This window comes from Nicotiana tomentosiformis, chromosome 2 (assembly GCF_000390325.3).
Source record: "Nicotiana tomentosiformis chromosome 2, ASM39032v3, whole genome shotgun sequence".
Lineage (NCBI taxonomy): Eukaryota > Viridiplantae > Streptophyta > Magnoliopsida > Solanales > Solanaceae > Nicotiana > Nicotiana tomentosiformis.
This window is the reverse complement of record NC_090813.1, coordinates 191,560,635-191,584,180: the sequence shown is the minus strand read 5'-3', so window position 1 is coordinate 191,584,180 and position 23,546 is coordinate 191,560,635. Positions and strand designations below refer to the sequence as shown.

General features: G+C 38.5%; 2 protein-coding genes and 1 non-coding gene across 3 annotated transcripts in view; all 3 read left to right on the top strand.

Annotated features, from left to right (window-relative positions):
* The window catches only part of LOC104114059 (large ribosomal subunit protein eL19y), an 88,192-nt gene that overhangs the window by 4,423 nt on the left and 60,223 nt on the right, over positions 1–23,546 (top strand). The window lies entirely within an intron of this gene.
* On the top strand, positions 6,911–11,408 carry LOC104093262 (exopolygalacturonase clone GBGE184). Its single transcript, XM_009598989.4, has 6 exons — positions 6,911–7,149; positions 8,267–8,575; positions 9,166–9,373; positions 9,486–9,567; positions 10,038–10,257; positions 11,073–11,408. Exons 1-6 carry the CDS (start codon positions 6,988–6,990, stop codon positions 11,295–11,297), a joined length of 1,206 nt encoding a protein of 401 aa, XP_009597284.1. The 5' UTR covers positions 6,911–6,987; the 3' UTR covers positions 11,298–11,408.
* On the top strand, positions 10,771–10,933 carry LOC117276049 (U1 spliceosomal RNA). The gene has a single exon (XR_004506278.1). It is a non-coding gene; the product is annotated as a U1 spliceosomal RNA (small nuclear RNA).

Genomic DNA, 23,546 nt, shown 5'->3' with positions numbered 1-23,546 from the left:
CTGAGTCAACTCAACAAATTAGTTTCCAAGGACCTGGTGATAGGTTGCCTAACATCAAGTTCAAGGAAGACAAAGTTTGTGAGGCTTTTGCAAGGGGGAAGCAGGTAAGATCTTCTTTTAAATGCAAGAAAGTGGTAAGCATAACAAGGACGATGGAACTGGTCCATATGGATCTATGTGGTCTAATGAAAACATTAAGCAGAGGTGGTAAAAGATATGTTATGGTGCTTGTTGGTGATTACTCTAGGTTTACTTGGATATTGTTTTTAACATCTAAAGATGAAGCATTTGACATGTTCACTTCTTTTGTTAGAAAAATTCAGAAACAACTAGGTAATCAACTTGATCAATTAGGTCCGATCATGGCACTGAATTTGAAAATGCTAAATTTGCTGAATTTTGTGATGAGCATGGCATATATCATAATTTTTCTGCTCATAGGACTCCACAACAAAATGGAGTAGTTGAAAGAAAGAATAGGACACTTGAAGATACGGCTAGGACTATGCTTCTTTCTAGTAAACTGCCCCATAGCTTCTGGGCAGAAGCGGTAAATACTTCATGCTATATCATAAATAGGTGCATGACTAGACCTCTTGTAGAGAAGACTCCCTATGAGTTACTTAAAGGGAGAAAACCAAGCATATCCCATCTTAGGACATTTGGATGCAAGTGCTTTGTGCACAATAATGGTAAAGACTCCCTAGGTAAGTTTGATCCCAGAAGTGATGAGGGAGTATTCTTGGGATATTCTTCACATAGCAAAGCTTATAAGGTCTATAACAAAATAAATATGTGTGTAGAAGAAAGTGTTCATGTGGGTTTTGATGAAACTAACATTCTTTCTGAGAGGCAGGAACATGATGATAAAGCAAATGGGCTGGTAAGAAACTCAAATGAAATGACAACCTAGACTGAAGCTGCACTAAAAGAAGGAACAGGTTCTTCCACCCAGGGCAACATGACAGGGGGAATAGAACAAAGAGGAAATGATTCTCAAACCTCAAGGGAACCTGTCCATGAACCTGTTCACAGCAACAAAACACAGAAGGAACATCAAAGGGAAACCAGTTGGTTGTGAAATCCTACAAGATGAAGACTGGGTAAATGCAATGCAGGATGAACTCAACCAATTTGAAAGGAGTCAAGTTTGGTATTTTGTACCAAGATCCTTGGACATATCAGTAATTGGCACAAAATGGGTCTTCAGAAACAAACTTGATGAAGATGGAACTGTTATAAGGAACCAGGCAAGATTGATGGTTCGAGGATATAGCCAAGAGGAGGGCATAGACTATGATGAAATCTTTGCTCCAGTTGCAAGGTTGGAAGCAATAAGACTCCTTATAGCCTTTGTTGCTTACATGGAATTCACCCTACACCAGATGGATGTCAAGAGTTCCTTCCTCAATGGCTATCTAAAGGAAGAAGTGTTTGTAAAGCAACCTCCGGGGTTTGAAAGCAAGGAGAGTCATGATCATATGTACAAACTTGACAAAGCACTTTATGGGCTCAAACAGGCTCCAAGAGCATGGTATGAAAGATTATCAAAGTTTTTGCTTGAGCATGACTACAAGAGAGGTAAAATTGACAATACTTTATTCTTGAAAAAAAAGGTAAAGTTCTCTTGGTAGTTCAGATATATGTTGATGATATAATCTTTGGAGCAACTATTGATAAGTTAAGTAAAGAATTTGCTAAACTAATGGGGAGTGAATTTGAAATGAGCATGATGGGTGAGCTTAATTTCTTTTTAGGCTTACAAATTAAACAAAATTCAAATGGAACTATGATCCATCAGCAGAAGCATGTAAAAGAGTTGCTTAAAAGGTTTAAAATGGAAGATTCAAAAGAAATTGACATTCATATTGCAACAGCTACAAAGTTGGACATAGATGAACCTGGTTCATCTATTGATCAGAAGTTTTATAGGGGAATGATTGGCTCATTGTTGTATCTCATTGTCAGTAGACCTGACATTGTTTTTGGTGTAGGCCGCCTTTGTATAAGATTTCAGGCAAATCCAAAGGAGTCTCACTTGACTGTTGTCAAGAGAATTTTGAGATATCTAAAAGGCACCACTGATCTCTGTTTATGGTATCCAAAAGGTAGTAATTTCAATCGAGTGGGATATGTTGATGCTGATTATGCAGGTTTTCTAGTGGATAGAAAGAGCACCTGAGGTATGGCACACTTTCTTGGCTCATGTCTTGTGTCTTGGGCTACCAAAAAGCAAAATTCAGTGGCCTTATCTACTACTGAAGCTGAGTATGTTGTTGCTGCTTCATGTTGTGCTCAACTGTTGTGGATCAAACAGCAATTAATGGACTTTGGAATTGATGTTGGTTGTATCCCCATTTTTTGTGATAACACTAGTGCTATTAGTATGACCAAGAACCCGGTTCATCACAAGAGAACTAAGCACATAGATGTTAGGCATCACTTTTTGAGGGATAACTATGAAAAAAGGTTGATCACTGTGGAATTTTGTGCTACTAACAAGCAAATAGCTGACATTTTCACAAAAGCCCTAAGTAGAGATCACTTTGAAAGGAACATGTTAGAATTAGGGATGATTAAGATCACCTTAAAGGACCAGTTCAGAATTCACAACGGAAAAAAAAAATTTAAAAAAATTGATTTTTGTTTTTTGGTTAGAAAATCTGAAAATGTGTATATAATTAGATTAATTTTTGCTCAGACTCATACTTTCAATAGTATACTCTTGTGCCATGTGTTAAAATGACTCATTAATCTCTAATGATATTTTCTCTATTTTGGCAAATTTAGACTTATACAAGAGAATTATCAGTGAAGAACCTGGTTCATCAAGATAACACGGTATGTTTTCTACACTCTGCATAATTTAAAATAATAATATTTGGATCATGAGCAGAGTCCTACTTAATTCCAAACTCCTTTTGGACTTATCCGTTACAAGTGAACCAGTTTCATTCAAAAGAGTTCCAACCGAATTGAAGTACCTAGATTCTAGGGATACACTCCAAAGTCTTTTCAAAACTGAAATTTAGTTTGATTAGACTTCCACACCCACTATCATCCCTTCCACTACCCCAACCTCTAAGAAAAGAGTAAAGATGCTTGCTCGCAAGGTTGTTGCGGGGAGAGAAAAAATCAAGAAAATAAATGAAAAATTGAAAGCGGGTAAGGAAGAAGAACCCTAAAAATCTAATGAATCATTCAAATCTGCTACTGAGGGGGAAGAAACTGTTTCTTCTGAAATTGAACAGGTACAAATTTGGAGAATAAGTTTGTACTAGTAGGGTCTATGGAAGGTGTTGAAAGTACTGAATCTGGAAAAGTTGGTGGTAAAAATGAAAAAGGAAAAGAAAAAGAGAGCAAGGGAGTTAGGAGTGCTGTAAGGGAAAAAGGTAAAAGAGTGGTTGATTCTTCACCCACTCCTGTTAGTTTAACCAAAGACACAGGTACAATGGTTGTTTGGGGAGAAAAATCTGCTGAAGTAGAGGAGAGTGTAAAGAAAACAGGGGGAAGTGGGTCTGGCGAAGCTGCTGAACGGCTGGTTTAACTTGGGTAAAATAGAGATGAACATGTTTCATCTGAACAGGAATCCCTCGCAGACCTCAGGAATCCTTCCTTTCTTCCAAGAAGGTACCGGCGAATAGCAAGGTGCGAGACTTGGTACAAGAAAGTGGGGCTAAGGATGCTGAGATTGAGAGGCTGAAGAAGAGGTTGGCAGAGGTGGAGACTGAGAGAGATGCTCTCAGAACTGAGCTGGCAAGAGAAAAGGAGAAGAATGATGGCATTCTTCAGAATATGCTGAAACTCCTCCAAGCAAAAAACCAAGCACCCAGTCCTTCCTAGCCATAAGCCTCCTAGCCTAGTGTAGATCAACCAGTGACCCAGGTGATGTTTATAACCTAATGAACCTGGTCCTTGATGATAAGTGATAAAAAGAAAAAATATTCTAACATTGTGTTGATGTTGGGCTAAGTTGAAACAGAGCCTAAGCTTATAAAGAGCACAAAGTTTGTCATCATCAAAAAGGGGGAATTCGTTGGCCCAAGTAAAGGTTTGTTTTGAAGATTGACAAAGAAAACTCAGGCATGAACCAGGTCCATCACTTGTGTGCATAGACACGGGCAGATTCGAGCATGTGGGAGGCACGTGAAGGAAATAAGCTTAACTTGGTAAAATTGATATCTCCTGATAGAAAAGGTTGCATAATTGATAAGGAGAAGGACTCCTTAATCAAAGAGAACACTATCCAAGATAAGGGAGGAGTTAGAAGTTGAGATCAACTACAACTCTTCTACCAAGGAAGAGTAGCAATAGAACTCTAGTTATTTTCTACTCTACTAACTTTATAAATCGCAGGATGATCTCATTAAACAGGGATGCACAAAAGCAGAAGTTAAACGTGAATTGAAAGCAAAATAGCAAGGTATTTTGCAAGCAATTCGTGTGTGATTCAAGTGTGCAAACCTGAAGCTACATGAACCAGATAGAAGAACTAGCTCCAAGTGTCTGTCTTTTATTCTAGTTCAATTGTAGTAAGTATTTTCATATTGTACCTTTTAGCTTTATCTAGAGGCAATTGTAATAGGTACACAGAGTATTCAAGTTAGAGTTAACTTGAAGTTGTCGCAAGAGTTAGAGGTTGGTTGCCACAACGGGATTAAAGTTAATCCTAAGTTTACAAAAATATTTTATAAATGCAGTTTTTGGCTTAGTGATTTAGTGGAGAGTTTGGGAAAATCCTACTAAGAAGTAGGTCGTGGTTTTTTCACCTTTTGAGCCAGGTATTTTCCACTTAAAATACTTGTGTTCTTTACTTTCCACATTTACTATTTCAGCAATAGTAGGTTAAGGAACACATATAAGAACCTGGTCTTTCTATAATCAGTTTAGGCGAAAAATTGAGTACCACACAAATCACCCTCCTCTTGTGTGGTATTGAAGTTAAAAACATCACTGTCCCCTTTCCTCTTTGTCGTAGCTATGGATTACCTGAGTAGGCTGATGAAGACCCTCCAATACAATCCTAATTTCTACTATCATCCAAAATGTGAGAGGTTGAGGTGGTGCAGCTAGGGTATATTGATGATCTACTCATTTTCTGTAGAGGAGATGTCACTTCAATACAGTTGCTCTACGACTATTCTAACAGCTTCTCCAAGGCATCAGGTCTCAAGGCAAACAGAGATAAAAGCTCCATTTATTTTGGAGGGATGACCCAAACTCTGCAATTGAAGTCATGGCATGTCTTGGTTTCACTAAAGGGGAACTCCTAATCAGATACGTGGGAGTACCATTGAGTACAAAAAAGATGTTCATAACTCAGTTTCAATCCCTACTAGACAAGATGTTAGGTAGAATCACATCCTAGACTTCAAAGTTTCTCTCATATGCTGGTAGACTCCAATTCATCAAAAGTGTCTTGTTTTCCATACAGGTCTACTGGTTACAGATTTTTATATTGCCAAAGAAAGTGATTAGAATGATAGAAGCCACATGTAGAAGTTTCTTATGGAGTGGATGGGCAGAGATATAAAAAAAGCACTGCTAGCTTGGGAAAGACTATGCTATCCAAAGGTTGCAGGAGGATGGAACAATATGGACATTGCTATATGGAATTCAGCAGCTATATGCAAACTGCTATGGTTATTATGCCTAATAAAATATACTCTGGGTAAAATGAGTTCATACATAATATATATAAAGGGGAGACAAGTATGGGATGCAGAACCAAAACAAATCTCCTGGATCATAAGGAAGGTATGGAAGACAAAGAAGATTTTGGAGGATGCAGGACTAACCCAAAATGATCTGAAAACTTTTTCCATCCACAAAATTTATATCAGGCTTAGGGGAGATTTTCAGAAAGTGCCTTGGAGGAAGATAATGACATGGGAGCTCCAAGATGAATTTTTATCTTGTTTTTGGCATTGCATGGAAAATTAACCACAAGGACAAGCTACATAAGTGGGGTGTTACTAATGAGCTGATATGTCCTCTGTGTAACGAGGAAGAAGAATGTATTGAGCACATGTTCTTTGGATACAAATATTCTATTCAGGTATGGGGCAAAATGCTTAAATGGTAGGGTATCCAAAGACAACAAATGACATGGACCAATGAACAAGCCTGGACAGTCGCACATGCAAAGGGAAGAAATGCTAATGTAGCAATATATAGGATGGCTGTTGCAGGTTGTGTGTACTTCATCTGGTAAGATAGGAACATGCGCATCTGATCAACTTGCTCGATTGCTGATAATAAGGGCATTTAAGGCCAATCAAGTATGCATACATTGCTTTTATATATATATATATATATATATATATATATATATATATATATATATATATATATATATATATATATATATATTAAAATGAGGGATGGGTGGCGGGGGAATGAAGTTTGACAGAAATCAAAAGCTTTATTTAAGGGATAATTCCCTTTACTTTCAGTTAGAGTTTCAAAATTGGGGGGGGGGGGGGGGGGGGGATTGAGCTGGAAAAACCTAATTTAAGGGATAGTATCCCTTTAATCTCGGTGAGTTTAAAATGGAAGTAGTGAATTTTGATATAATTAATATACAGTGTAATTTACTTTGTGGAACCATATGTAATATCACGAGTTGAGATATATCATGCAAAGAACTCTTTTACTCCTAACTTCTAAAAGCCATACGAATTATACTATTTTTTATTTAGTATTCTCTGTAAAATTCCATTAAAATGAAACATGAAAAAATCCATTGACTAGATAGTATACGGATGGGAACACATAACGATCTCTCAGTTTGAAGTTTCCTACAATTGAGGAAAAAACAATAAATAGAATAAACAAACGAATACGAGCCAATAATTTTTGAATGGTAAAAGGGAATTGGTATAAATGGCATATAGGGATGGTCATTACCATTCACAGGGCATTTTTTTCCTTATTTAATTTGCCCACTTTTCTAAAATACTTTTTCATTTTCTTTAGGCCACCATAATGGCTATTCCAAAAGAATTATTGGTTTTACTTTTGGGTATAGCCATTTTGTCAAAAGTTGCTGAATGTGCAGCTTTTGGTTCACGTCGTGGCCTTGTCGAGACAGTTTTTGATGTTACCAGGTTTGGAGCTAGACCAAATACCCCTGCAGATAGCACTAGGGTAAGTTTGGAATCAAATAACAATAATAAGTACATATGGTTTAAAATTTCTCAAATTATCCTCAATGATCCCTAATCACAATGAGAATGTCTATAACTTTATTTTCACCCGGTCCTATATGAAATGAACTTGGTAATGAATATATGAACTGGTTGTTTGTTATTCAAAAATTCGTGTTTAGGCCGTTCATACTATTCAAACATAATATTTCAATATAAGATTTCAGTTTTTCCGTGTTTCATTAGTTATATATTCTTCCATGGAGTTTTAATACATATTTAGGTATATAAAATTCTGAAGGAGAGCAATCTACATCCCAACCGGTTATGCGAAAGTGGGGTCCTGGTAGCGAAATTAGGATTTTGAATGAGGGAATTCAAAAAATACTCAAGAATGCTATACCGAAATTTGAACCTGCAAAGTAGAATAACTTTTGAGTCACCTTTGTCATTACATTAGAAGCTTTTCTTATGTCAATAATATCTGACAATTTAACTATACTCAAAAAAATTATTTTTACCCTATTTGTACATCATATTTTTCTGAAGAATTAGATGATTAAGTTAAACCCCCATAGAGCCATATAACTCCGCTCCTGAATCCCCCTGTAATTAACTCTGATGATCAAATTCCATTTTTATAAATCCCTAGGACTTATATGCTAAGCTGAAACTTTTTATTATATAACTGCTTATTTGGTTTGATGATTTTAGAGAAAAATAGATGATAAATAAGGCTAGAACTATTGCATCTTGAGGCAGTATCGGAGCCACCTTAGTAAACGGGTTGTTAATTGATACATTTTCGTCGAAAAATTACCTTGTGTAGCTATATCGATCAAAAGTATTTCTATGCAGGAATATACGCTACGAGTTCGGCAGAACCCAATAGTTGTATTAAGAAATTCACTAAATATATATGTATAGTTACCTGCGAATCCAGTAGTATAAATGAATTGTGGGTTCGATGGAAATGTTAAAACTCATAAACTTCAAAACCTAGATCGCCTCTGTTTCTATAAATATTATACATTCAATTTTCTTAATTTATTTGTGTGTTTATTTTTTTATATTTTGACATCAGTTAATGAAATTTCTGGCTCCGCCACTGCATGCAGGGACTTATGATGGCATGGAGATCAGCTTGCCAATCACCAGGACCAGCCAAAGTTGTTATTCCTCCAGGAACATACACTACAGGAGAAACTATATTTCAAGGGCCATGCACAAGTCCTAGGCCAATTACTATTGAAATTCAAGGAACTTTGTTGTCAAATACTGACATGAGTTTGTACACAAGAGCAGCTTGGATTTCTATCGAACATGTAGATGGCATCGTTATTACGGGTGGAGGAACTCTAAATGGACAAGGAAAATCGAGTTGGCAATTTGCTGATAAATCTGGAAGTACCCCTCCTCTCCCCTCTGTAAGTGGAAATGTTTAACCCGGGGTGTAATTTTACGGATGATCATTCAAAATATCAATTTATTATAATAAAGTTATATTTAAAATCAATTAGACCTTATGCAGCACAAATTCGAATTCGAATTTGTTGAACCAATAAGCTTTTGGTTGGATGACAGATAATTAATGTCAGCAACTCACCTGACGTAATATTCACGTAACATCACTTAAAAATCAAAAAATCAAAAACTTATTTTCTGACCCAACCTAATATTTGATTTCTTTCACACTGTGACACTTGGAGTTTTTTCTTCAATAGGTCAGATAAAATGAGTTCTTTATTTTCTTAAGTGATGCCACGTGGTTATTATGTAACATGAGTTGCATGTGTTTTCAGGACTGTATTTAGCTTTTCCAGTGTTTTTTTAATCTTTTATGATATATAGGAGAAGTTGAATTATATTTCTATTAAAAATCTAATTTTTATACTTTTGTTCAATAAACTGATAACTAGATGATCATATGTGAAATAAACCCTGATTTAGATTGTTACCTTTTGACCATTAGGTTGATTAGACCAAGTTAATTTGTGGTTTGTTGTGTTTTTGTTAGTCTCTTGTATTTCAGACAGTGCGAAGTTCTTCGATCAAGAACCTCAATTTTGTGGATGCCAAAGGTGTCCACTTGAAAATCACCGATAGCAGTGACATCTCAGTTTCAAATATCAAAATTACAGCTCCAGGAGATAGTCCAAACACTGATGGTCTTCATATTAGTGATACAATTAATGTCAATGTCACTGATAGCACCATTGGAACAGGTCAGTGATCGTAGCCACATACAGTCCCAATTCTTCGCAAAATTATATAGAAACATTACTTTTTATACATATAAAATAAAAATCTTGAGTACCCTCATCAAAATTGAAACAGGTGACGATTGCATCAGTATTGGAGATGGCAATTCTAATGTTTATATCTCTAACATAAATTGTGGCCCGGGACATGGAATAAGGTTAGTTTCAGTTTTAAGATTATTCACTTCTTTTTTTCAAAGGCTCGAACTTGTGATATTACAATCCAAGTTGTGATCTTTTACTCCCAAATATTGTGGTAGAGTAGTAAGTACTTCCATTTTAAAAAAATGATAAATACGCATCTATTTAACTAAAGATTTCGGGCTCGAGCCCTTGGTTGAGCCGCCTCCTTTGGTATGAAGGGATTTACCCCTCAATGTGGGACTTTTCTCGCGAATCCATATTAGTCGGGCTTATCTTTGGTAGGTAGAATTTACCCTCTTCCCCCTTCCAATTTAGAATTTTTCAGTGTAAATCTGGATTAGTCGGGTCCCAGTAAAGATACGGGACACCAAATGGGAAAACCAAAAAAAGCAAATTGTGCATTTCTTTCACTATAGTCTTAATATCATGAATTTAGACGTTTAAAATACTTATGAAGTTTTTGTTTTAATATTTTTTTGTGCAGCATCGGCAGCCTTGGGAAAAGGTTAGATGAAACGGACGTTAAAGGAGTTACAGTAAGAAACTGTACATTCCGTGGTACAACAAATGGTGCAAGAATCAAAACTTATATGGGCTCACCTTCACTACAAGTTTCTGGTGTTGTTTATGAAGATATAATCCTGGATAATGTTAAAAATCCCATAGTTATTGATCAACACTATCATTCCAAGAACAGGAATGAGGTAATTACTATATCATTAGTACTTTTTCTCTTGTTTGGAACAACAGTAACGAGGAGGTCACCAGCATCTAAACATTACTCCATCCGCCTCATTTTAAATGTCGTTTTAGCTCTTTTTACGTTCATTAAGAAAAATAAATATAATGCATAGTTTACTAAATTACCTCTACTTTAAATGTTTTTGAGAATTGAGCAATATTAAAAAGAATTGCTACTTCTTTAATATTACGGGGATAGTTGGAAACAATTGACAAATATAGTCTTAAAATCCTAAAATGATAAATTATTTTGGGATAAATTTTTTGAGCTAAAGTGACTGTTAATTTGGGATGATGGGAAGTAATAAGCTCGAGTTGTGACCTCTTAGTTATTGGACCGTCTATTGAAAGTATATTATTGTATAATACTGTTGTACAATAAGTACTTGCCATGTGAGGAGCTAGAGTATAGCTTTACCGGTTCAGACAAGTCTAATAGTTTTAATCCAAACCTTATATTTATTTTAAGAAATTAATTACTTACTTGGACGGGATCAATGAGCGATCAAAAAGGTCCCATAGACTAGGTGGGGGACCTCCATTGCTCTTTGGAATGGTTGCCCGCCTAAGGTCGGCCCAAGTGGCCGAGCCTACCTCATAATTTGTGACAGTGGGGGCTTGCATTCGCGCAGCCCCGTTATTAAGAAAAAAGAAAATTCCTTAATATGTGCAATCCTGGCTTCGCCTCTAGAACTTGGTATTAAGATGGATTTGAGTATATATATTTATTTATTTTTTAAAATCAATGTCACTAACACAATTTTATTATTTGGTATAGCCATCTAGAGTGAAACTGGTGGATATTCACTTCAGGAACATAAGGGGAACAACAACTTCAAAAATTCCAGTGTTACTCAATTGCAGTGAAGCACTTCCCTGTGAAGGAGTTGAATTGGTTGACATTGATCTAGCTCCAGTTGGTTCAATTGGACCTCTTTTGCCTGCAACTTGTCAAAATGCCAAAACAATATTGAATGGGAAAAATAACCCGCCAGCATGCTGATTAATTATTAGTACATCTTTTCTACCTCAAATTATGTCTATGAAAAATGTATATATATATCCTGATTTAATCACATAATTTGCTTAAAGTGTATAACAATATTTTTCTTTTTCTGGAGTGTATTAGCTAGCTTGGGAACTTGGAAGTTGCCGGTTAATTTCTTAGCTACAACGAAATTAGATAGGGATTATGTTTCTCTTTCTACCAGCGAAACTATTTGATAATCTATCTATTTATATTAATCTATCTATATTATATTAAAAGTACGAAAGCTTTTAACGAAATGTCGTTCGTCCTTTTACCTTTTTAAAATAGAGTTCACACTAGACGAAAGAGCCATTTATTTATTTCCCTAATATTTAAGATTTCAAACTTAACTATAATTTTAATCATTAAATCTTTTCTTATTTAAACTATATACGAATTAAATGCTACTACTTAGGACTTTAAAATCATTAAAGTTTTATAGTTCCAAACAAGATATGTTCTAATCAAATTTGAGACAAAAACAACATGCAACAATTTCAAACTATATATTATTGATACGTTTGTTTACCTGTAAAACGATACAATTGAATTTATACATGGTTTATAGATAAGTGATCGATTTGATCCCAAAATAATAAATAAATTAAACAAGAATATAAGACTTAGCGTTGAAATTGAGATAAGACATCAGAAATTATGATTCCAGGAGCAGAGCTTCCGAGGCAGTAGTAACGATTTTAATAAGCAAGAAGATAAAATATTATTGAGCCTTGAACAGTATATAGCATAAGCTTGTCAGAAATTCCTCCCTTACAATGGCTATTGAGCTCACTATTTATAGTTGCACCTAGGGAACAAGGTCCTAGGACCAAGCCCCTCTTAAATGGCAATTATGAGGGCCATTGAAGAATGTGTAACGGCAGGCCATGAATGTCATATTCTCTGTAACGGGCTATGTACTTAATGCTATAGAATATTCTCTATTAAATATTATCGGGTGGCAGACATTTATTTTGTCTTTATGAGCAACACTCCCTTCAGGAACAAACGAGATTGTTGTCCTCGGACTCGACTACCATTTGCTTTGTTTTCCATCTGCCTTCGGCTCCACATGTCGCTTTATTATGCGAGCATTTAATATGAACATATTTCACCCTATACAGACAGTCCCTCTGCTTTCCGGTGACACATCTTTGTGTTACCGAAAAGTTGGTGAAGATACTGATACCTGTCTTGGCGGGGAATTCTCTGACCCTCTCTGAAAAGTTTCTGACGGTTGATTAGACGCACGTCTCTCCGCATTTAATGCCCCGAACACGCGTCATCCCATGATTGAGCAACACTTTTGCCTATTCTCAAGGTAATTATTAGGGGTGTCAGTGGTTCGGTTTGGTCGGTTATTTTATAAAATTTATACCATACCAGTTTTTCGGTTATTCTAGATGTATAACCAAAATTATACATTTAAAACACGTACCAATCATGTCGGTTTCTCTTCGGTATCGGTACGGCTCGGTTAATTTTTGGTATTTTTTTAATTATCATTTAAAAGTTACTAGTAGAAGCATAATGCAATAACATACCTACTTTTATAGGACTTATCAAAACTCTCTAGATAATTTTACTATTTAAAAGGTGATTAGCTAAGAAAACATGAAAGATGGTCAGAGTATAGATCCATCAACTATTCTATAGCAGCATAGTACAATAATCGCTAGATTACTTTGTGTCTTGCTAGTGAATATGTTGGAAATAATTTAGTTTCAATAGGCGTAGTACAATAGGTTTGGGAATTAGGATTTTGGTTTTAATTAATTGTTGGCTTGTAACCGTTTTTATAATTTCAAGGCCCAAGGAAAAGTTTAATACTTTATTATTTTTAATATTAATATATACATATATTTTTCCCATGTAAATTTATTCGGTATGGTTCAGTATTTTTTTAATTTATTTTCGTAAAATAAAAAATCTACCCTAATTATCGGTATGATTATAGATTTATATAAAAAACAAAATTACGGTTTTATTAAAAGAAACCTAAAAATCAGTTCGGTTCGGTCGGTTTAGTCAGTTTTTAAATATCCATTGACACCCTTGGTAATTATGACCACGATTTTAGTCGCCTATTCCTTTACTTATACGCATCAATCTTCTTCCATTACACTTCATAATTTTTCAAACTCTTTCAAACTCTCTTTACTTAACTCACTCTTGCTTTCAGCCTTCTTCTTTAGAGAGAACCTTATTTCCCTTTGTTAATAATGGCTTATTCTTCCAAAAACTTTAGTTCTTCAAAGAACCAAGATAATACTGATGATGATGCTTCTCCTACAGTGAACACCATTATCCCCATGAGGCGTACTACAATTAAGGACTTCGAAGAGAAGTACCCTTCTGCTAACCCCCACACATGGGTTGTTGGTGTATATACTTCTTCTATCCGTCCTTCTAGCATCCCTGCTGTGAAGGAAGACTGTGGTTGTCAAGATTTGAACATCATCACTCCTGACCTAGCGGAGTGGGTAACCTTCTCCAAGAAGGATTTTACGTACGTTTACACGTAGCCATTCGCTTTGGGCCCGTTCTCATTGAGCGGGGGTCTAGACTCCGTTATCTTGGAGTTTTTCTTCCGTTACCAAGTTTGCTTGGCACAGGTGAGCCCTTTTGTGTGGCGGACGTTGCTTGTCTTCGGCGTCTATGCCAGGAGACGGGAGAAGAACTATCCTTGGCTCGACTGATGAACCTTTATTCCCCCAAGATTTTCCGTGGGGTAATGATAAATTTTAGCACGTGGTCACCATGCTTTGCTAACCAGCATGGAGGATGGCAACGATCGTTGAAGGATGGAGTGGTTCGTTGCAATTGCCACCAGGGACATTGTCACGGCCTAAAATCTCACATATCGTGATGGCACCTATCTCGATACTAGGCAAGCCAACAATCTCAATAAACCACCATATCTTTTAAGTTTGAGAAAATAATAATTAAATTGAGCGGAAGAAATCTCACAAATACATATATATACACTCCCAAAATCCAGTGTCACTTAGTGCATGAGCATCTAATATGAATACAAAGTCTGACTGACAAAATACTGTCTGAAAGTATAGAACAGTACGATAACCGAAAGAAAGAGAGTCAAGGTCAACAGACTCCAGACAACTACCTTGATAGTCTCCAACTGATAGCACTCTGAGATCTAACAGTCGCCGTGTCCGAAAGCACCTGGATCTGCACACGAGGTGCAGAGTGTAGTATGACTACAACCAACTCAATAAGTAACAAGACTAACCTTTGGGCTGAAAGAAGTGAAGAGCTCCGCAGGTACAGTCCAGTATAAATAATAACAATACAAAAATAAAGGCATGCTTTCAAGTTCAATGGTTGCTTTCAGTACAAATAAAACAGATCAATTCTGAACAATACGAGGAATATGACATCTATATATCTACATGCCAATATACATACTGTATGTGATGCACCTTAGTGAAAACTCTATGTACTCACAATCTAAAATACTCAATCACTCAGTATTGTCTATGGACAATCCAGCCCAGGGAAGATCCATCCCAAATATATATGTATATCCATCAACTGACAGTCAGTCACTCAGTACTGTATAAGGCCAATCCAGCCCAGAGGAAGATCCATCCCCGAATGTCAATGATTCGGACAAGATCCATGTCCAGAGAAAATTCATCCCTTTATATAAATACTTCGGGCAAGATCCATGCCCAGGGAAGATCCATCTCTCAATATATATCTATGGCAAGATCCATGCCTAGGGAAGATCCATCCCAGATATATATATATATATATATATATATATATACCAACTACGCTCACTGTAGGGGTGCAGACTCCGGAGGAGATCCTTCAGCCCTAGCGCTATAATAGCCAGATCCAAGCATAAATAAATAAACATAACTATCACTCAGAATCTCCAGTCTCTCGGGCTCTCAATAACATGAAGAATCAACCTGACATGATGATATGAAGTATCAATGAATGACAACAGAGACTGAGATATGATATGCAAGTGATAGATGTGACTTAGTACAAAAATTATAATTTAAACAATAATTCAACAACAATACGACCCATGTGGGTCCCAAAATATATCGGTGTGTAACCTAAACATGATCTTTAATATGAGTCTCAGCTCAATTTATCTAACACGTGGAGGATATGAGGATAATGTCAGTTATTTAATATGCAACTCCACAGAAATCAATTTAAGTCACAATTTCCATGATGCACGCTCACACGCCCGTCACCTAGCATGTGTGTCATCTCCAAACAATTCATTTAACACGAGATTCAGGGATTTATACCCTCAGAACCAAGTTTAGAAGTGTTACTTACCTCAAAACCGCGTAATTTCTTACTCTACTATGCCCTTGCCTCATGAATTGGTCCCTAAACATTCCGAATCTAGCCACAAGCAGTACAGTACAATCAATATAGGCTAAAGGAATCAATTCCGCAAGAAAATACTAAATTATAGCCAAAAATTCGAAATCGCCTCTAACTCGGCCCCCGGACCTACGTCTCGAAATCCGACATAAGTCACAAAACCCCAAAGCCCATTCACTCACGAGTATAACCATACTAATTTTACTCAAATCCGATAACAAAATCTCATTCAAAACTTCAAAATTCTAGTCCAAGAACTCTTCCTCATTTTTCCCAAATTTCCATCTCAAGACACTAATTAAATGATGAAAACAATGATATATTCGTGTATATTGACCAAATCCGAGTTAGAATCACTTACCCCGATGTTTTTCCTTGAAAATCTCTCAAACATCGCCTTTCCCCAAGATCCAATTTGTCAAAAATAGAAAATGAGATGAAGCCCCCATTTTATAACTTAAAGTTTCTGTCCAGGCGCTGCTCTCGATTTCCTGACCTCGATTTCCAGCCTTCGATTTCCAGCCTCAATTTTTCTGGCCTCGATTTTGTTTTCCAGACTCGATTTTTTTCCAGCCTCGATTTTCCAGGAGAAATTTCCAGCAGAAAAATTCCAACAGCTGTTTAAGTCCAAATTTTGATCCGCTAACCATCCGAAACTCACTTGAGGCCCTCAGGACCTCAACCAAATACACCAACAAGTATTAAAACATCATACGAACTTAGTTTAAACCTCAAATCCCATAAAACAATGCTAAAATCACGAATCATACCCCAATTCAAGCTTAAGAAACTTAAGAATTTCCAACTTCTACATTCGATGCCGAAACCTATCAAATCAATTCCGATTGACCTCAAATTTTGCAAACAAGTCATAAATGACATAACAGATCTATGAAAATTTTCAAAACTGGATTCTGACTCCGATATCAAAAAGTCAACTCCCCGGTCAAACTTCCCAAAAATTCAACTTTCGACATTTCAAGCCAAATTTCACTATGGACTTCCAAAAACATTTCCGGACACTCTCCTAAATCCAAAATCATCATACGGAGCTATTGGAATTATCAAAACTCTATTATGGGGTCATTTACACATAAGTCGACATCCGGTCACTATTTCAACTTAAACTTTAAGCTTTGAAACTAAGTGTTCCAATTCATTCCTAAAATCTCACCGAACCCAAACTAATCACCCCGGCAAGTCACATAACAAATGTGAAGCATAAATTGAGCAGTAAATAGGGGAATAAGGCTACAACTCTCAAAACGACTGGTCGAGTCATTACATCCTCCCCATCTTAAACAAACGTTCGTCCTTGAACGGGTTTAGAATTATACCTGGAGTTTTGAAAAGATGAGGATAACAGCTACGCATATCATGCTCGATCTCCCAAGTCGCCTCCTCAACCGGATGTCCTCTCCACTGTACTTTTACCGAAGCAATGCTCTTTGATCTTAGCTTTCTAACATGTCTGTCCAAAATGGCCACTGGCTCCTCAACATAAGATAGATCCGTATCCAACTGGACTGAGATGAAGTCTAACACATGAGACGGATCGCCGTGATACTTTCGGAGCATGGAAACATAGAACACTGGATGAACTGCAGAGAGATTAGGTGGTAGTGCAAGTCTATAAGTCACCTCTCCAATTATTTCAAGAATCTCAAAAGGCCCAATATACCTAGGGCTCAACTTTCCCTTCTTCCCAAATCTCATAAAACTCTTCATGGGCGAATCCAGGAGCAAGACCCGCTCACCAACCATGAATGCAACATCACGAACCTTCCAATCAGCATAACGTTTCTGTCTAGATTGGGCTGTACGAAGTCGATCCTGAATCGATTTAACCTTTTCCAAAGCATTTTGAACCAGGTCTGATCCCAATAGTCTAGCCTCGCCCGATTCGAACCAACCTACTGAAGACCGGCACCGCCTCCCATATAAGGCCTCATACGGAGCCATCTGAATGCTCGACTGGTATCTGTTATTGTAAGCAAACTCCGCAAGTGGAAAGAACTGATCCCAAGCACCCTCAAAATCCATCACACACGCACGAAGCATATCCTCCAATATCTAGATAGTGCGCTCGGACTGTCCGTTCGTTTGAGGGTGAAATGTTATACTCAACTCCACACGAGTACCTAACTCTCATTGTACGGCTCTCCAGAACTATGATGTAAACTGTGTACCCCGTTCAGAGATTATAGATACTGGTACGCCATGAAGCCTGACAATTTCGCGAATGTAAACCTGAGCCAGCTGCTCCGAAGAGTAAGTAGTAACCATAGGAATGTAATGGGCTGACTTGGTCAACCAATCTACAATCACCCAAACGGCATCAAACTTTCTCAAAGTCCGTGGGAGCCCAACTACGAAGTCCATGTTAATACGCTCCTACTTCCACTCCGGAATTTCAAGTCTCTGAAGCAATTTGCCTGGTCTCTGATGCTCGTACTTCACTTGTTGACAATTTAAACACCCAACTATATATTTCTTCATTCGCCTCCACCAATAGTGCTGCCTCAAATCCTGATACATCTTCGCGGTACCTGGATGAATGGAGTACCGCGAACTGTGAGCCTCCTGGAGAATCAACTCACGCAAACCATCTACATTAGGCACACATAGCCTACCCTGCATCCGTAATACATCGCCATCACCAATAAGGACTTCCTTGGCATCACCATGCTGAACTGTATCCTTAAGGACAAGCAGATGAGGGTCATCATACTGTCATTTTCGGATGCAATCATAAAGAGAAGACTGATAAACCATACAAGATAAAACTCGGCTCGGCTCAGAAATATCCAATCTGACAAACTAGTTGGCCAAGGCCTGAACATCCAAGGCTAAAGGCCTCTCTGCTACCAATAAGTATGCTAAGCTGCCCAAACTCTCCGCCTTACGACTCATGGCATCGGCCACCACATTGGCCTTTCCGGGATGATAGAGAATGGTAATATCATAATACTTAAGCAACTCCAACCACTTTCATTGTCGCAAATTATGATCCTTTTGTTTAAACAAATGTTGTAGACTCCGGTGATCGGTATAAACCTCACAATGGACACCGTACAAATAATGTCGCCAAATCTTCAAGTCATGAACAATAGCTGCTAACTCAAGGTCGTGGACCAGATAATTTTTCTCATGTACCTTTAATTGTCTGGACACATAGGCAATCACCCTACCATCTTGCATCAACACTGCGTGGAGACCAATACGCGATGCATCACAATACACAGTATAAGACCTTGAACATGTAGGCAACACTAATATTGGGGTTGTAGTCAAAGTTGTCTTGAGCTTCTGAAAGCTCTCTTCACACTCATCCGACCACTTGAATGGAGAACCTTTCTGGGTCAATTTCGTCATAGGCGCCGTAATAGACAAGAAACCCTCTACAAAGCGACGATAATAACCGACCAAGCTGAGAAAACTCCGAATCTCAGTAGTTGAAGATGGCCTGGGCCAACTCTGAACTGTCTCTATCTTCTTCGGATCCACCTTAATTCCTTCACTGGACACTATGTGTCCCAAGAATGCCACTAAACTAAGCCAGAACTCACACTTAGAGAATTTGGCATAAAATCTCTCCTCTCTCAGCCTTCGTAATACAATACCCAAGTGTTGTACATGCTCCTTCTGGCTACATGAGTACACCAAGATATCATCTATAAATACTACGACAAATGAATCAAGATATGGATGGAATACACTATTCATCAAGTGCATAAATGTTGTTAGGGTGTTGGTCAACCTAAAAGACATCACGAGAAATTCATAGTGGACATAACGAGTCCTGAATGTCATCTTTAGAATATCTGAATCCCGAATTTTTAACTGGTGATACCCAGATCTCAAATCAATTTTGGAGAATACCCTCGCTCCCTAGAACTGGTCAAATAAGTCATCAATACGCGGCAAAGGATATTTATTCTTGATTGTAACCTTGCTCAGTTGCCTGTAATCAATGCACATCCGCATAGTACCATCTTTCATTTTCACAAACAAAATAAGTGCACCCTAAGGTGACACACTAGGCCTAATAAACCCATTATCAAGGAGTTCCTGAAGTTTCTCTTTCAACTCTTTCAACTCAGCTGGTGCCATACGATACAGAGGAATTAAAATGGGCTGAGTGCCTGGCACCAAGTCAATACCGAAATCAATATCCCTGTCGGGTAGCATACGCGGCAGGTCTGCCGAAAATACATCCGGAAAGTCTCTAATGTCACGGTATCGCCAACGTCACAGTTTTTGCGTGACAGTCCAGAATAGCATGACATGGAGACAACCAATCCATACCTAGGATTACATCAAAATCAATCATAATGAGCAATAATAGATCAACTCTAGTTTATAGTACCCCCAATAGTTACCATGCACGACTGATATACACGGTCCATAATAATAGTATCGCGCACCGGCGTAGATACACAAACAGGTAAAACTAAGGACTCACGGGGCATATCCAGGTAATGAGTAAAATATGATGATACATACGAATAAGTGGAACCAGGGTCAAATAATATAGAAGCATCCATGTGGCACACTGAGACAATACCTGTGATCACTGCATCCGAAGCAACAGCATCTGGTCTGGCAGGAAAAGCACAGAATCGGGCCTGACCGCCACCTGATCGACTTCCCCCTCTTGAGTGACCTCTAGCTGACTGAGCCTCACCCCGAGCTAACTGGACAAGTGGTGGAGCTACTGGTGTAGAAGTCGTAACATGACTCCTCTGCTGAACTGGACCTCGCATAAGGCGGGGACAATATCTCTTTATGTGGCCCAAGTCTTCATACTCAAAGCAACCCCTCTCTGTAAAGGCTGGTAAGTTCTGAGGCGGACCTCGAGAACCAGAAGAACCTGGTACAGATGATCCCTGAATTGAAGGAGCACGGGGCATACTCTGGGCTGGAAGTGCACTGAGAGATGACTGACCATGATGAGAACTGTATGAACCCTGGCTGGATGATGCACCACGGTGAACTGGATGACTCGTCTGAGCGTGTCTGTAAGGATGACCCCTGTTGTGGTAGGACTTCCCTCCAGAAGGTACCCTACCATAACCGCCTGAACCTCGAAGCCTCCTGGCCTCCTCTCACCACGCTCCTGGCTACGGACCACCTCTATCTGCCGAGCAATGTCAAGCACCTCATCAAAAGTGGCACCAGATACCCTCTCCCTAGTCATAAGTAACCGCAGCTGATATGTGAGGCCATCAATGAACCTCATAATCCTCTCCCTATCAGTGGGAACCAACCAAACTGCGTGGCGAGCCAACTCCGAAAATCTCATCTCGTACTGCATCACAGACATGCCATCCTGACGTAACTGCTCAAACCGTATGCGCAGCTCTTCTCTGCGAGACTGCGGCATAAACTTCTCCAAAAAGAGAACGGAGAACTCATGCTATGAAAGTGGTACTGCACCGACCGGCCTGCGCCTCTTATATGCCTCTCACCATCTGAAAGTAGCCCCAGAAAATTGAAAAGTAATGAACGAGACCCCACTGGTCTCCAAAATACTCGATGTTCGAAGCATCCGCTGGCACTTATCTAGAAAACCCTGAGCATCCTCTGACTCAGCACCGCTAAATGATGGAGTTCGAAGCCTCCCAAATCTCTCAAGTCTCCTCTGCTTATCATCTGCCATAACAGGGACTATCGGGGCCTGAGTAGCTATAACTGGCTAGACTGGTAGTGCCCCTAGTATCTGAAATCCCTGCACTACCTGATCTGGAGTACGGGCAACAGGGGTATGAGTACCTCACCAGGCCTGATAAGTGGCAGGTGCGGCCTGAGCCGAAACCACCTAAGCAAGGCCAGTGCAAACTGTCAATATCTGGGCCAGAGCCTCCTGAAGGCCTGGAATCACAATGGGCACAACTGGTGCCTGAGCTGGTCCTGTCGGCTCAGCTATATCTGGAATCTACTCCTGCGATGGAGCAACTGGTGGTGCTACATGTGCTGCTCCAACTATTGTACGAGCTACACCTTGACCACTACCTTAGCTGCGGCCTCTACCACGGCCGCGGCCTCTTGCGGCCCTAACTGGTGGAACTGGTGGTTGACCATCTGATCCGGTAGTACGTGCTCTCACCATCTGTGAGAGAATAGAATAACAGAAATTTAGTTTGCGGAATCAACAAATTTGCACGACAAAATTGTAAGAGGAGAAATTTTCCTAAGGGTTCATCAGCCTCTCGAAGATAAGTACAGACGTCTCCGTACCGATTTGCAAGACTCTACTAAACCTGCTCATGACTTATGATACCTACGTAACCTAGGCTCTGATACCAACTTGTCACGATCCAAAATCCCATATGTCGTGATGGCACCTATCTCGATACTAGGCAAGCCGACAATCTCAATAAACCACCATATCTTTTAAGTTTGAAAACATAATAATTAAATTGAGCAGTAGAAATCTCACAAATACATATATATATATATATATATATATATATATATATATATATATATATATATACACACTCCCAAAATCCAGTGTCACTTAGTGCATGAGCATCTAATATGAATACAAAGTCTGACTGATAAAATACTGTCTGAAAGTATAGAACAGTACGATAACCGAAAGAAAGAGAGTCAAGGTCAACGGACTCCATACAACTACCTTGATAGTCTCCAACTGATAGCACTCTGAGATCTAACAGTCGCTGTGTCCGAAAGCACCTGGATCTGCACACGAGGTGCAGAGTGTAGTATGACTACAACCAACTCAATAAGTAACAAGACTAACCTTTGGGCTGAAAGAAATGAAGAGCTCCGCAGGTACAGTCCAGTATAAATAATAACAATACAAAAATGAAGGCATGCTTTCAAGTTCAACGGTTGCTTTCAGTACAAATAAAACAGATCAATTCTGAACAATACGAGGAATATGACATCTATATATCTACATGCCAATGTACATACATCTACATGCTAATGTACATACTGTATGTGATGCACCTTAGTGAAAACTCTATGTACTCACAATCTAAAATACTCAATCACTCAGTACTGTCTATGGCCAATCCATCCCAGGGAAGATCCATCCCAAATATATATGTATATCCATCAACTGACAGTCAGTCACTCAGTACTGTATAAGGCCAATCCAGTCCAGGGGAAGATCCATCCCCGAATGTCAATGATTCGGACAAGATCCATGTCCAGAGAAAATCCATCCCTCAATATAAATGCTTCGGGCAAGATCCATGCCCAGGGAAGATCCATCCCTCAATATATATCTATGGCAAGATCCATGCCCAGGGAAGATCCATCCCAGATATATATATACCAACTACGCTCATTGTGGGGGTGCAGACTCCGGAGGGGCTCCTTCAGCCCAAGCGCTATAATAGCCAGATCCAGGCATAAATAAATAAACATAACTATCACTCGGAATCTCCAGTCTCTCGGGATCTCAATAACATGAGGAATCAACCTGACGTGATGATATAAAGTATCAATGAATGACAACAGATACTGAGATATGATATGCAAGTGATAGATGTGACTCAGTACAAAAATCATAATTTAAATAATAATTCAACAATAATACGACTCATGTGGGTCCCAAAATATATCGATGTGTAGCCTAAACATGATCTTTAATATGAGTCTTAGCTCAATTTATCTAACACATGGAGGATATGCGGGTAATGTCATTTATTTAATTACGCAACTCAACAAAAATCAATTTAAGTCACAATTTCCATGATGCACGCCTGTCACCTAGCATGTGCGTCATCTCCAAACAATTCATACAAAATGAGATTCAGGGATATATACCCTCAGAACCAAGTTTAGAAGTGTTACTTACCTCAAAAC